Consider the following 16,914-nt stretch of genomic DNA (forward strand, 5'->3'; position numbering starts at 1 on the left):
GTTAATACATATATCAATGCTAATATGACATCACTAGTTAGGCTAACTTAAGTCAATTATGTTACTTCATTTGTATACTTTCAACACCTAAGTATGATTACCTACTACAATTTTGCGTTTATCATGCATGTGTTATTTTTGCATAGACATTTGCACTTTCTGTAAATACATGTTAGTTTACAAAATGAGGAGATTTGCTCCAGCAGAACTCATCAGTAGGAACTTGAAGCCACCCCCTGGCCACCTGCCTGTTCCCGATGGGCTATCCAGTATGGTGCCAAATGGAAAGCCACTCAACAGTGACAGCTTCTCCTTTGGGAATCAGTAACCACCCTAGCTTGACCGGTTGAAAATGTACAATGTTTAGCGATCACAATTGTGATCACAAACCACTGATATAGTCCTTTGCAACTTACAAAGAAAAAAGAATGCCTCTTTCATAGTGCCTCCTGTTTGCGATTTACAAAAGGTCACAGAACTACTTTTATGAGTATTAAAATTATTTCCAACTGTAAAAAGGATTCTGTACAGTGTGAAAAGATGTTTTGCTGCCACAAAAGCTAATTTGCAGGCTTTTGCGATCGCAAACAAGTTTGGGTGGCAGATCATTTTCTCTCTTTGCTGCTTCTCAGGAAGAGTTTGCCTATTTCCAATCTTCTCAGATTCAAAAAGTCCTCTTGGCTTTGTCCCTATTAGTTTATTCGTCAAGTTCAGTTCTATGCTTTTCTCAAGCACTGATTTGTTTATAGAATCTGGATGGATTAATGTTATTCACATGTGCAAATACATAGCAAACTCAATCACACCATGAAGCCAATACCTTAAAGAAAACCCCTGCGTATTGGGAATACACCAACATATTAATTTATAAACTTTGTTTGGTTATTTGTAAAATCATAAAAGTCCAACATAGAAAATACATACAGATATTTATTTAAATTACCCTGACGTTACAATGATGTCCAATTTACTTTAAAAAAAGACCCAAAAGGAAAACAAATATCATTTGTCTTTAAATTTGGGGAAACGCAAGCAGGCTTGTATTTTCTAAAATTGTGTCTTTTAGAAAAGCATCTTAGTACATTTGCAATAAAACTTACAATAAAGATATAATGGAGCAATGTTAGATCTGAAATCTCTAAGCACGGGCACATACAAACCAAATCACTACTGTATTGGTCTAATGGGAATGAAATAAGATGATATATTGTGCCTAGTCTGAAACTTGATAGAAGTTGACCTTCCCAGATATTACTGGCTATCAATAAGTACGGTTCATGGCCAGTGTAGTTTGTTTAGACTTGATGAGTTCTGTTGACTCCTCCAGCTTCTTATTGCTCATGAAAAAGTTCTTGGTAGTCCTCATTATATCTGCTTTCCTAATGGTGATCATAAAACCATTAAGCACACAGAAAGCTTTCAAGGTCACTTATTTATGGACTGGCATACAGCCCGAGCTAACCAAGTGGCTGGGATTAATTCAAGGTTTCGTCACTTTGATGTTTATTTCAGTATTTTGTAGAAGCCACTTGGCAACTAGTTTAACCAAGAGTTATTCCTTTCTTTGGAAAAGGCTCCTGCATATGGCCTGAAGTCTTTTGGTGGACGAGGTAGTGATGGGCCAACACTTTCCAAGGCAGAGTTCATTGAGAAGGTCCGGCAGAGTAACCAGGCTTGCCATGACGGAGACTTCCACCGGGCCATTGAACTCTACAATGAGGCGCTGGCTGTCGACCCCCAAAACTGCATCCTCTACAGCAACAGGTCGGCTGCCTTCATGAAAATCCAGAAGTACGAGCCAGCCCTGGATGATGCTATCAAAGCTCGACTCTTGAACCCAAAATGGCCCAAGGTAGGATGGCATTGCCAGCTGCTTGAACTGTATTTCCAAGAAAGCAATCCTCTTTGATACAGGGGGTTTACCTCCTTGCGAGTACCCATGTCAACATCGCTTACTATTAAACATAGTAATCACCCCATGTGACAAAAAGCGCAAATAAGTAACCCATTATTTTCAATTGATGGATACTTTTATGATTTGTACAAAATATTTGGTTCCTCATCGACATCTGGCTGTCACTTTTGTAGCAAAAATGTGCGTGATCTATGGATTGCTGAACATCAGATCAATCCTGCTTCCCTTCCCCCTTCTCCTTGCCACTTTGGACAATAGTGGGCTATGCTATGTGCTTAGGAACTAGAAACCACAGCGGGGGTTGATGACTGGAGAAGTTTGAATATACTTGAAGTTTGGCTGTCTGACTTGAAGTTCTTTTGGCTTTTTAGATGTGAATAGTTTTGTATGGCAATAACTATTTTGTAATGAAAGCCACGTTTTTTGAGTTGTGATTCCCCAGCTACATGTTGTTTGATGGTTAGAGTCAAAATCTGTATCTTACATGCACTATATGTGTTGACAGGAAGATATTATTATGAATTTTTATTTTTAAATATATAACATTGTTATGGATCTCAATTAACTGAAAACATTAAATATGACAAATTTGTGTTTTTCTAACACTGTACTTTTTTTTTTTTAGTTTCTCAATAAAGATGGAAAATAACATATGCTATCCATCGCAAAAGTAAATATAATCATGGCTGTTAGTTGTGCCAGAGGTACAGAACATCTATTACTTGAAAGGTTTGTTGCATGGCAACACCAAATTCATATTTGTCAGCCCGCTGGCAGTGGTTTTAAATTACAATTTCAAATGCAACTTCATCTCTCAGACCACTTTAATGAACCCATCACAACGAATTACTTGAACAACTTTTCAATCTTCTTATTTTATCTATTGACACAACCAGTGGCGGCTGACAAGTACAGCGATCAGCGGGGCAGGCAAATGGGTGGATGCTTAAAATAAATACATAACAGAAATAAAATAAATACATAAATGAAATAAATAAAAAGTGACTTACTGTGCTTGCTGCAGACACATCCTCCTCGTTCCGGTCCTCCGTTTCTCATCATGTCACGGTCAGGGCCCCAGCTAACTCACTCAACCAATCCGGGCTTTGCTCTCATGCTGTTAACCAGCATGAGAGAAGAGCTAGGATTGGAGGGAGCAGCCTCTCTCTGTGCTCCTGAGGACACTGGAGGCCTGTGCAGGCTCTCAACCCAGCTGTCCAAGAAAGCTGTGTTGAGAGGTTTATGGTGTGCATGTTAAGCTGGCAGCCGGCCAAAGTGACATGCGCACTATAAACCAGTGTACAGGCAGCCCACCAAAGTGGCTACTCAACAGGCCCTGCCCCGTCGTGATACTCAGTTCAGGATGGATTGGGGAAAAATAAAATGGTAATTAATTAATTTAATTACCATTTTATTTTTCGTCTCTGTGCTTTTGTAGGGGCATTTAAGTGGTGCAACACTCTGTCCCTGTAATGGAGGAACCGCCCCTAAACACAGTATTTTCTATTACACATTTGATTGCCATTGATGTATCTGGGAGTGCTCACCACAAACAACAGAAATTATATACAGTGAACGTCAGTAGAATCTATTTACAGCTACAAATGAGAGGTAAAAATGAATAAATGTCCGTGCAACGACTGATAAAAACAAACCAAGGTTTCTAAATTAATTTAGTTTGGGCTGCAGGCTTGCAAACACAGATTTTATTTTCAACTCTCAAGCACTTATCTCTCAACAGAATACAACTAAAGTAATTTCTGCCAAGGCAGCAGTTGTGGCATTGGAATTTATTGTGATGTAATAAATCATTATAGAATGATATATTCTGTGCTTCTTTAACCATATTTGTGGTACTATAATTTACGTATCACTGGAATGATCTGGTGGTTCCAAAAGGCAGCTATAGCACTATGCAGAGTTCAGTTTGTGAGTGGAAACTAGGCTCGCGAACAAGGTAATTGGTAGAGACGGTACTGCAGTTGATGTCCCACAACACCAGTGGTGGGATGATGGGTTGTCAAGGACAGCAAGGAAAGGGCACTGTTGCATTGGAATTACACCAACCTGAAGACATTGTTTAAGCACACAAGGATGACAGAATAAGAAAGAATAAAGAAAGAAAAGGAAAAAATGTTAGCAAAATGAAGTATTGGCCCATCAGCTCTCCATCTGAAGTGCAATGGTTTTAGGCAGAGGCGCACATACAATCAGATAAAATGCCACCACTCACAGTGTAAGTGAGCTCGTGGCTAAGTGGGCTTACCTCACTGCCCCAAAGTGTGGTGGATGGAAACAAAATCTGAATGACAGTGGAAAAGACTGAAAAGAGATGATCCAAAATGTATTTTTTATGTATGATTATTTTATTACTTAAGGTGGTTAACTGCTGTTTCCATGCAAGGCCGAAAAAGTGTACCTCCCACGATTAAGCAATTCTAGTAAAATAATATTAGTTTGTCCCTTGTCCTAGTTAAAAAAAACTTTAAAAAACAGGTCTGGATGAATTATTTGTTTCATTCGATTTGCCCAAAGTGTGGGGCCAGCTCTTTTCAAAAAGACATACGCCAATTGGTCCTTCTCTCACTTCTAAGGAAGTGAGATGGGCTCAAGTCCTGCACAACTGCACTTTTCGTCCCTCAGTAGATAGTGTCTAAATCATTAAGTGGCACAGATGCAAAGAAAAGGCCTGGATGGGTTGAAGTCCTCAATTATGGACGCAGCAAACGTGAGAGCCGTGAAAAAGACAAAAGTCTCATGTTTTCCTACAATAGAAATATGTCACTGTTTGGAATCCCCACCTGTGCCGCCACTCGCTGCCTATATAGTGCCGCTTGGATACCTCCACGGCGTGGAGTGCTTTGAAAAATGAAATAAAATACTAAAACATAACACTGACTGGAACTTGAAGCCCTGCACTGAGAACTATAAAATCTCAAAGATAATAGGTACTAGCCTGCATGGAGCACATATGGTAGGTTGACCTACTCGATTATTTTCATGTGTCTGACACTTACCTGTACGTTCGTATCCCCCACCCTGCTCTTCTGAATTTTGATTTGTTATTGAATTGTTGTTCGACATTTAGTATCAGGCAGTCATAGCATCCCGTGTATTTGCTAGTGCAACAAGATTGGCAGATGACTCATTGTATCCAAGAACACGTTGTTCCAGTCCTGTTTTTTTTTTTCTACAAGTCATTGTTTTCAGTTGATAACTCAATTGGATAAACTAAACTGAACCAGGACTACAACTCCCAGAATGCGGGAGGGATGCAATGAGGTGTTTGTGAAATTGACTCATCTGATAACTTTGTACTGCAAGCTTGACAGATGCGGTCTGGGATACAGATACACCGCACCCCCTCAGACACCACAAAAACCTGCCAAAGACCGGACGGATTGTCTTTGTTTTTAGAGCCAACTGTTTATAAATATACCTGATATTACCTCATGGAGAACAGTGGGAGGCCATGGATTTAATTACAACGCGATGGAGGCCGATGGCCAATCCGCCGCAAGCTTCCCACAGCTTGTAGCTAATAAAATACATTCTTAAAATGTTCCGACCATTCCTTCTCTAAGTGCATTCCTTCGCCTAAATGAGAAAAACAAAGACTGCAGGTCTTCGAATGTCAAGACAAAGGCACTGCAAGTCGGACAGTTACCAAGATGTGATGCAGAGATAGCAGCCAGACGCAGAACTGGCTGCTGACACTGGGGGGGAGGGGCGGAGTTCCATTCCTGGCACACTCTGTCCTGATATTTGTAGCTATTGGTTGCTGGGCTGAAAGTCGCAAATCCCAGAATGCAGCGCTTTGCGGAAGGACCCCCCCCCCCAATTCGAATGATATGTCCATTAAAATAGAGCAACACTGCCAAATGCAGGGGTTTCCAACATGGCTCCTGGAGGGTCGGGTCCATGCCACGTCTTTTGGAAACCTACATTAAATAGATTTTTAAAAATAGATATTTTCGAAACTTGGATAATTGGAAAATTGGATAGATTTTTCAGGAAATTGAATTCAAGTTAGATTTCTGAACAATCAATACACGCACATACAAAAACATTGGTTGAGAGCCGGTGGAATTCCATAACAGTTTACTTGTAAATATAAATTTGACTCATACTTCACCTTGATGTACATAATTTTGCTAATTTCAAAAATTAAATTATTGCCAGTTCAAACTAATCAACAATTATTAAAATGTTTTTCGGGTTTACTGGTTAGCTTTTTTGATCGATTGCTAAATCAAGGTGTTTTAAAAAGGTTGGAAATTTGGCAAGATTATGCTATCATCGCCCATTTAAAGAAATGCTGGTTACTCCATCCGAGTGTGTGTATCATATTCAATTTATTAAACTGCAAATATGACCATAAAAAGAAGGTGATAGTGACAACTGGTAATTCTCTGTGTTGTGCCTTTACTAAAAACACAACTTCTCTAATAAAATTGTGTGCTGTTATATCTATTTTGAATTGTGTGATGCTAAAGGGTGAAAACCTTCACCACATAGATGGATAAACATAACATATACACAAATTGGTAAGATTGATACCAGAAAAAAGGCACCTTTTCCATAAATGTACTGAATGTATTTGGGCATAAAGGTAGAATTAGGATGAAATGAAAAGTAACATATTTTGATGAACAGAGAATGTAATCCCCTGGTGAAGGGCTTTTGATTACACCCCGAACTGCATTGAGGAACGAGGAATTGCGTTACATACACACTCATGATGGAAAAAATCTTGATGCACAGTTGTCTTACCATTGGATTAATGAAATGCAATGCAGTAAAGGAAATTAAAAATTAATCGTAAGTGTGGAAGAATGGAGAAAAGATGAACACATGGTATACATGGAGAGGTTATAAGACTCAGATAGTGCAATCAATGGAGGATGCTGAACACAAGGAGGGGCAGAGCAGAAATTCTAGGTGGTTGAACAATATTTGACCTTAAATTGGATTATACATTGATGCCAAAGTTGAGCACGCTTGAGAACAAGTTAGACCTCTATGTAAAAACATTTACATTTCAATACATTTATATTCTTTTTGCAGTTGGCTAACAACCTGCTATTTGATTAAAAATATATAATGGATTAACTGCTAAGAGGCACGTAGGGAACTTCTGAGTTTCAAACATTCACATATTTCTCATTGGGATATTCCACTTCCTTCATATATAATTGTAACCAAATGATATTGAGTATCTCATCATAAATCCCTTTCTATTTAGAGGGCTATCCTGTGAGACGATAAAGGCCTGTCCTGTTACCACGTCTTTCATCTTAAAAAAATGACCAAAAATAAGTGTTTCAGAATGACTTTGTTTAAAATCTACTTGTAAATCCTACGGTGGCTTCATTCACTAGATGATCCCTTTAACAAGTTTATTTTCCTAGACAGAAAATAGCCTTTGTTTGCATGTGCATCAGGCTGTTGTGGCTTTGCAGTGATGGGCTGAAAACAGTAAACAAGATTTCTCAAATTGAAAAGGAAATCAACCACAGAAGTAAGGGAGCCATCGCCATCTATGGGTTCCATTAAACAAAGCTGACATCTTTAGAAGTGGGTCCTTGTGATCGATGCAGTGGGAAATTAATCTTGAGTGTTAAAAACGAGGCCTGTTGCATCAACACTGTAACTCTGGTCTTGAAAGTCCACCAGGAGTGAATTATTTTCCAGCTTCCATGGTTTCTTTGACAGGCGCCTCGCTTTTTTCAGACTCTTGCACACAAGGTGCCTTATGTTGATTGAATTGATGGTCAATGGGAATTATTTTAGCTGGCATGGTTTTGAAAGGGAACTAACAAATATACCAAATTCTTCTTTGTTGTATCCTTGGCTCCTGGACAAGGCAGATCTCAGTGACAAGTGTTTGTTGTGACACAAGGGCTAACTGCTAATCTTGCTTTCAATCACTGGATTCTCCATTTCTTTCATAGCGGATGTGCTTTGGAAGGTATTACAGCGGTGACAGGAAATAGTCAGAAATTCAGTGGTGGCACGGTGAGTAGTTTATATGCTTAAAGGAAGTTATCTAATCAGGGTCTGCAATAGAAAAAGGCTTTGGTTTCTAATTACATTTAGTCTGGAAAAATGGACGAATTTGAAACTACATTTTTAAACTCCATTTTTTCCACTTAAGTGCATCAGGTAAGCATAATTGTAGGTATAGGGCTTTTCTGCTGAGACATCTTTATCTTAGTTTAGTTTTAATGTTGGCAATGATTTAAGCCACCTTTATGCTTTTTTACCATAACAACAGGATAATATGGAAAGAGCCCTCAAAGGGTTACTATTATAAAGTAAATTAATCAAAGACAATGTAAATTATTTTTTTAAATTAATTCCACCCGAGGGCCCTTTCACACATTGCTCTACACTGACTGTCTCTTTTATCTCACACTTACAGATTCTTATACCCCTGCTTTCCATCTGCGTCACTATTTCTCTTCCTTTTTTAGTTCTCCTTGTTTGCCGTTCTCTCTTGCACGTGTCAAGTCTCATAGTAAAAAATAAATCCTGGTCCCAAAATATGGGTGCTGGCAGCCACCACGTACAAAACCACTGGTTCAAATTGAGAATGGTACATCAGCAACTCACCCAGTTCAGGTTCTTTGTTCATTGTGCTACTGCTGCTGCTGAATAAAAAGGACAACTAGTGCAAAAATGCAGAGAAAATACCTAGACTGCATGAGCAACCCATGCGTGGATTGCGACCCATGCGACATGCTGAATAAAAAGGACAACTAGTGCAAAAATGCAGAGAAAATACCTAGACTGCATGAGCAACCCATGCGTGGATTCGGGAAAGTTGAGATCTATGTCCAGTAGAAGCTTCGATGAAACAGAGCATCTGTGTGAGAGTCCTTTAAAGAGAATGTGGGATACAAACCAGGATTCAATGACTACAAGTATAAAGATACTGTGGAGGTCCCAATTATTTCTGCTGCTATGTTTTTAGGTGAACGAGGTGTCCTGTGCTGCAGTGAAGAAGGCCCTTCTCACTTGTTGCTTCTCTTCCAAATTGTATTTCACCCTGCCAAAAATAACTGACAGCCCATGAAAGATATGAAGTTAATATAATGTGGTGTTGAGATTTGCTTAGCACTAAATACTGGATTTAAATTGGTGTCTTACAAGCTTGAAAGTACCATCCCATAGCAGGATATTCAGTTCCTTACCCTAGAGCCTGCCTACAAAGGTGAGCATCCTGCGTGTTTGTAAAGGTGGGTAAATCATGTTTCTCTTGTAATCCCAATCGAATCCAGAGATGTGCTAGTCTGATACAAGGACTCTTCCTTGCAAGATGCTCAGTGTCTACTTCTCAGTATTTGAGAAGTTCTGTTGAAGTGATCTAAGCTCAGGTTCTGAACATGGCTTGTAAATACTGCGGTAAGGACTAAGGTGCTAATACCATTACTGGAATATTTTATGTTGAATTTAGATGCCACCTTTCAAGAAGGAGGAATAACCTTCAGAAACATTGACTTTACCCAACCTTTGCCTCATACGAACTCTGGCAGAAAAAAGCCACCAGAGACATGCCTGGTAGCAATGAGAGTTGTTACTGGGTCTTCCAATGTTACAACTCCATTTTCCAGCATTTTCTGAGATATAGCTTATGAATGTGGAGCGTAAAAAATGTCTGGTAACCCTATTGCTGAACATTTTTAGTGCTTCACTCCCACCCGCTTTTTAATTAGGGTGGTTAACGTAAAGCGTCACTCTTGATGCAGTTATAATTTGGGATTCTACATCAAAGGCTTTTCTGTTACCACTCAGCTCTTAATCAGGTCCATACCATGGAATGCTGTGGATTGCTGGAACTAGTAACCAGAAAACAAATCTAATGTGAAGCATTATTTGATCATACGTTCTACTTGGCTCACCCAGCAGTTGTATTTGAATGTATTTGCAAGATGTTGCTGTTAATTTCGTTAGGGAATCTTTAAAACTTACGCTATTGTCTTATGACTGATTAAGGACATGCTGAAGTACACTGCAACCATTTTAGTTGGATATGGTCATATAAAAAACACCCAAAGGACTTTAAATATGTATGCATCTGTATACAGAGACGGCAGATATTTCATTAAAATTCGTAGTCTGACCACAGGTAGCTTTTTGAGCAAAGCATTGACATTCTCATGAAAATAAAATAGGACATTGAAATGTTGTGTTTCACATTAGTATTTTTCTCATTGACTTATCATAAAAAATTCTTTCTGCACATAGGGAAGTGTGCACAAAATGTGTTTTGGTTGGAAGCCGCATTGATTAGCACTGCATTGTTTGCAGAACAGAATGATGTGCACCTAAAATGAAATCATTGACCCGAAGTGGGCAAGTTCTCGGGGTGCTTTATTTCGAAAGAAAGTTGGACACGATAATGATATGCAAGGAATGTTTAAACTGCTTTGGCGCTCTTGTGAAGGAGCCAAGCTTGGTTCCACAGAACAGAAGCATCATCTTGGCAAAGCTCATTAGATTTGGTCACTGCGTAAGTGACTCACTGATTATGTGTAATGACCGCCCCAAGGATTGCTAGCTGTTTACTTGGCCGTGCCTCTTAAATTTAATTCTGTAAATCAGTCTATAATTTGTGAAACTTGCATACTGTTAACTCAGTTTTTACGTTGTCCAACTCAGTGCAGTTCTCCTGATGTGAAGGGCACACAGTAGGCAGTGTGCACAGATCTCTCCTCTGCTTTTGCCCTAAGTCTCGGTCTTTTCTGTAGGTACAGAGGACCCTTTGTTTCTTTCTTATGCAAATGGGAAGGGCAAATAGATTTTTTTTGGTGCCACAAGATTGCTGGCACAGATTATGCATGTCTGAAGTGGGGACCACGTACGGTCAGCTGGTTTTCTTTTTTTTTTTTTTCTTTTTGTTGCTGAAATATGGACGAGAGCTTCAGTTCCCGCGACTTAAAGAATTAAACAAATTCAGTACTTGTCTGACCACTTCTATTTGCGTACATTCAAATCGTATTCTACAAACCATTTATCTGAAGGAATATGGTATTGGTTGAATATCTGTACATAAGAAGAGAAAGTACAAATGGCGGATGCTGTTTCCATGTGTTGCCATGGTTTCCCTTATTTCCTAATTAGGTGTGCCGAGACGCTGACATCTCTTTAGGATCCAGTGTTCTCAATGTATTGGTGTATTCTTCTTTGCAGGAAACTGTTCATTGATGTTTTGAGAACCACACTCGATCTTTACTCTGCCCCCCTCATCGCGAGCGGGCAGCGCACACAGTGTGTGGCCCTCTAGGACAATTTACATTAATGAGGGAGAGTCAGTGAAAGAAAAGTTATGTTTGTTAATGCCTCTCTCTGGTGCCTCTTGAACAGTACTCGTCCGTGACCGACGCTGGTTACCATGCCTTCATCAGTTGCTAGTCAAGTGATTACAACTTTCAGCTCCTGAGTACATTCTCTTCACTTTCCATTTAGAAACTCAGAAAAAAAACGTACAAAGACCTTTCGGGGTGAATTAAGTGGGTGAATGGTTGTCGAATCAAAGTTTGTAATAGATGAAAAGCTCTGTAGTCTAAAGGAAGTGCTGTGCCTGTCTCCAGGATTGAACCATGCGTGTTGAGGCATCTTATTTAATAGCGATGCCTACTATCAGTGACATCATCCATGCAGTAGAGATGCATACAATGAGGGACATCGTCCATACACTAGAAATGCATATTGCGAGTGGCATCTATTCAGTAGAGAAGCATACTATGAGTGATATCACCCATTCAATAAATAGAGATGCATACATTAAGTGACATTGTTCATGCAGTAGAGATGCATACTATGAGTGACATCGACCATACAAAATTGATTCATGCTGCGAGTGACGTCTGTTCAATAGAGAAGCATACTATGAGTTACATCACCCATGCAGAAGAGATGCATACAGTCAGTGACATCGTTTACACACTAGAAATGCATACTGCGAGTGACATCGACTATTCAGTAGAGATGCATGCTATAAGTGACATCACCCCTTCAATAAATAGAGATGCATATATTAAGTGAAATTGTTCATGCAGTAGAGATGCATACAGTGAGTGACATCGTCCATGCAGTAGAGATGCATACAGTGAGTGACATCGTCCATGCAATAGAGATGCATACCGAGAGTGATTTTGTCTGTGCAAAAGAGATGCATACTATGAGTGACATCGTCCATCTGAGATTCATTCCATTAATGATATCATCCACGCATTAAATGAATACAGTGAGCAACATTTTCCATGCAATAGTGCTGCATGAGAGTGACATAGTCAGTGCAAGAGAGATGCATACTGTGAGTGACCTCGTTCATGCAATAGAGATTTATAGTATGAGTGACATTGTACATTTGAGGCGCATACTGAGTGGCATTGCCCATGCAATAGAGACGCATACTATGAGTGACGTCGTCCATGTTATAGAGATTTATACTATGAATGACTTCGTCCATGCAGTAGAGATACGTACTATGAGTGAGATCAATCATTCAAATTTTGATAACGTCCAGTAGGTTTAACAATGGAGGCAATAACAGGTACTTGTAAAGCTGAAGTTACGTCTCTGGAGAGAAGTCAGAAGAATCGGCTGCAGCCACAGAAGGGTAGTGACCAGGCGCAGGTGCCCTTGACTCTGATAGCCCAGATGGACTGATTGAGTCCTGTGTGAACATCTTGAAAACCTCAGGTGTAATAATTTCCAGTTCCCCTGGCTATCACTAAGGAGTGAAGTCGGAGGAAAACGGCAGGAGAAAAAGCTATCTCTAACCGTTTTACTTTGTATCAATGAAAACGCGTAGGTTGCTCCTGAAAATCTTCATGTCAAACATGAATTGAAATTTCACTGTTAAATAGGAAATGTAACTCTTTAAAAGGAGCGTGGTTCTGCCTTCTTTGTATCATACACTTATCACGAAAATATAATTTTACAACAAAATACTGATTCCGATCCAAGAGCACCAGGGCCCTCCTTACAGAAAAAAGCCCACCTTGACATCCTACTTTCAGAAAAGACCCGTTATAAATGGTTATGGTTAAGCGATCCCATTCTCTGTAGGCATGAGGTAAACCGGCTGAACAGAACATGTTCCCACCCAGCCAGTCTCATACAGATGACCCAGAGCAAAACCTCCCAGTGCAAGCTGTAGGCCTTGGTCTTCTTCTCAGTCTCTCCTTCTCTCACAGTTTTCTGGCTGGTGGTTACCTGCATCTTGAAGTAGCAGTCTGTGCAGTTCTACAACATGTATGCTGGGCCAGTAATGCCTTCTAAGCTGTTGGGGCCACGACAGCACCCTGACATGGAACGTGAGGACTTTGAAGAATTCAAGTCCTGGTGGCAGCTCTCATCTTTGGTGGGTGCATCCTCCAAAGGGCAGGTCTAGATGGGATGCTGTTGAGCCAGGTGCGCAGTCGGGTATATCTCAATCTCATTGAGGAGTTTAGCAGTTGCAGCCTCTGGGCTGATCAGGACACTCACCTTGATGCCGACAGAGCAGACTGTTCCAATTCACGACAAGAACCGTATAGGGTGACCGGGGACCACTTCCTCACAGGGTCTCCTCTGGCTTTACTTATTTTCAGTTTCTCACTTTCTGTGGCTATTCCACTTGCATGTGAACATGCTGGGCATCTCCTCCCACTCAGTCTATCCTCCTTCAGGGCTAGGCACATTCCTTCCCTTTCTCAGTATGCAGGCTTCAATGTTCTAGACAGACCCTCAGCTCCTCCAGCAGAAAGTGCAGACATTAGGTAAAGTCCCCTCACCTCTGGGAGACCAGGTCTCATACAGACCCGAGCCCTGGTCACTCAGCAGTCCTTTGATTACTCTGTGGAGCACCCCCTTCCTTTGTCATCAATAACTTGGTACTGGAGCAAAGTGGGGTGGTTTCCATCCCACTTCTATAAACTTTTTCCAGACAGGGAATGTGGATCCTCAACGTAAGGTGCCAAAACTGATTTGGGGCGGTTCTCTTTGAAGTGTAATTTTCTGGTTGTCCTCAGGCACAACCTGTGTGCTAGACAGAAAGTAACAATGATTCTGGCTTCAAGTAGAAGTATCCAAAACAATGGCACAACGAAGTGTGAAATCTCTGCACCTAGATGTCATCAGCCTTCTGCAAGCAGTAACTGGGGACCGGCAAAAGGACAGGCCTCGCTTAGGAACTTTCCCACATAGAACAACAGAAACTGCAGACCCACCCCTCATCCTACCAGCTACAAAATGACAGTGCTCAGGAAGAACTAATCAGCAGCCATTGATGTTAACAAGGTCCTCATTCACTTCAGGGTCTGGATTGCAACCCCTAAAACACGAGGGTCTCTGACCCACTATAGTGGTCCCTCCATGGACAGAATCAATTTTCGCACAACAATTGGCCACCATGTTTCAATATAAACAATCATTAGATAAATAGCATTTTATATTGAATTAGATTAAATGCCTCTCGAGCCCGTATGTATATCTTACACTATCTTCTTTATTGAAATTCTAAAAAAAATTGATATATATATATGAAAATCATTACTTCCTATACATTATAGCAGAATAATACGCAGCATCAGCCCCCTCCACATACAAAAACACCTCAAATATACCACATCAAATCAACATTTATACCTGATTTAAACCCAGGCATACAATTCACATCAAGAACATTTCCTCATCATTCAGTTAAAAGTCAAATGTATATGTAGACATAACAACAACCGTGAGATATTCAATTCATTAATATTCCCTTCAGTCCTATGTATGATTAGTGGATTTCAATCTGCGAATCACCTAGTGATCTTTAATCATTTAATGATAAATAGTTGATAGTCCATTACATTGGATACACCATAGTTGATAGTTCATTACATCCTATAAATGATTAGTAGACCTGAGACTAAATATCTCCCAGAATAATCCTGTATTACAACCCTCCAGCCACAGGAATGCAGTCAATACACTTCCACTTTCTGGGTAAGATGTATGTGCCCTCCATCTTTGCCATGCTGAACAATGGGCCATCTAAACTGGACTCTACTGTTCCCAGTACTCACTCTCTTACAATACACTGAGTGCTGCTACTATTCATGTGCTGCACACTCACTGCATATTATGCACTTCACAAAAGCACAGAATGCAGCACGTAGAATTGAGGTTCACATAACAGTGGAACTTTAAATGGGAGGTTTCAGTAGAAAACCATCTCTCTGACACAGTGAAAAAGGTCTGGTCTTAATACTGATTCAGAAAACATGGTATTCTGCCACTGTCACTTTATACTTCTCAATCCAGGCATGGATGGTAGCAGTCGCGGCTCGTGCGACACTGAAGGGGCGGCGCTCAGGGGGACTTGGGAGGGGGTGGGTTGGAAGGGCAGATTTAATTAAAAATAAAAAATTAAAAAAACACTTACCTCTGCTGCCGCCTTCACCACTGCACTGCTCCTCTCCTCTTCTCTCCCTCAGGCACAGGCTCCCAGCCTGCCCTGCACCAATCCAGATGCTGCTCAGAGCAGCAGTAGGATTGGCTGGGATCGCCCAGCCAAGGCGCTCCCAGGCAGACTGGGAGCCTGTGCAGGCTCTCTCAAGCCCAGCAACTGTGTAGCTGGGCTGGAGAGAGCCCTGTTTGCATATGTGTTTGGCCGGCCTGAGACATACATGCGCTCTGAGGGGGAGTGCTCGGCACTCCCCCTCACACTCGTCACCCCCGAGACCCTGCCCCTTTTCCACAAAAATGATAATAATAAAGTTATTATAATAAAGCCCTTATGGAGGAGCCGCCCCTGATGGTAGTCCTTTGCCTATGAAGAGGGTATGCTTTCTGCATCCCTTCAGGTCCCAGAACACGTTCTGGACCAGTTTCACAAGCAGCCAGGCACTCCGGACAGAAGTACTAACGCCTTCACCATGCAGGAGACACTCCCATTCAACACTTTCAGACCAGGCAAGCTTTAAAATATTATCACCATGTGGGAGGAAGAGGAGGAGCCTTGGAAGGAGTGGTACTGGGAGAGCGGGCAAGGCTTTCAACCTGCCAGTATGTCACGACCACAGGGAGTGATGGCTCAGGCTATAGGGATTAGAGCCCAGCACTGCATAAGTAGGCACACCTACCCCCACCCCAAACTGGGAACAAAGGTATCTGATGATGCTCCACTTGTCCCTGGAGGTTGTAAAACCCCTTAACAAGCATTCACAGTTTAGTGCTTTCTCACTCGAGCTGGAAACTGACGGTAAGGCAGGGTTTGCAGCGTATCTTGCCTTTCACTAAGTGATGTTGGCGTTTCACTGGGAGACCGGATGAACAGAGCTGACATGTCATATATGACACCATGTATTTTGTAAGGGCGGAGTGAAGGGGGTTCTCCCGATCCCAGTTACGTGTCCACAGGAGACGCACCAATGCCCATGTACACACCGTCCACACTTAGACTAGCAAAAAGGGGTCTAAATGTGGGCAGTGTGCCCAGGTACATTGAGTCCCCCTCTCTCACATGGCTGTCGATGGTGCTCGGCAGAGGCTACTGCCAGCACGTATGTCTGGCAAACAGTTTCCCCTTCTGTTATTGGTGGAACCTTTTTGCCAAGTGGTAGCAGTGCCTTCCATCAACACGGTACATGTGTAACGTTGACTAATGTGCCACTGCTTAATTTGTCATTGTTTAACACGCATCCAAGCATTGGTGTGTAACAGTTCATTACCGTATTGCTGCATCGTTATATAATAATGGTTAGCAGGTTTATTTGACTCTCCTTTCCTCGGTGAACGAGGCTCTGCTGTGTGCGGGGTGGGGGGGGGGGGGGGGGGGCAAAAAGAGGGTATCACGTTCACAACGAAGAAGCATCACGAACAGGTGGCTATTGACACCTGCGCCGCCTAGCAACAATACAACAAACACTGACGTTTTGTCTACACACCATGGGCGTCCATGTGGGCCGAAACTATGCCAGGTTTCAGGATAACCACAGTGTAAGTGTTAACCGTTAGAA

The 16,914-nt window shown here is 41.3% G+C and overlaps 1 protein-coding gene across 2 annotated transcripts in view; it reads left to right on the forward strand.

The window, feature by feature from the left end:
* The window catches only part of TTC28 (tetratricopeptide repeat domain 28), a 1,605,451-nt gene that overhangs the window by 53,568 nt on the left and 1,534,969 nt on the right, over positions 1–16,914 (forward strand). For both annotated transcript variants that reach the window (XM_069214676.1, XM_069214678.1), the window contains exon 2: positions 1,574–1,852. In XM_069214676.1, the coding sequence (XP_069070777.1) occupies positions 1,574–1,852 (279 nt within the window). The remainder of the gene's footprint in view (positions 1–1,573; positions 1,853–16,914) is intronic.

Source organism: Pleurodeles waltl, chromosome 11, assembly GCF_031143425.1.
Source record: "Pleurodeles waltl isolate 20211129_DDA chromosome 11, aPleWal1.hap1.20221129, whole genome shotgun sequence".
NCBI classification, from domain to species: Eukaryota; Metazoa; Chordata; class Amphibia; order Caudata; family Salamandridae; genus Pleurodeles; species Pleurodeles waltl.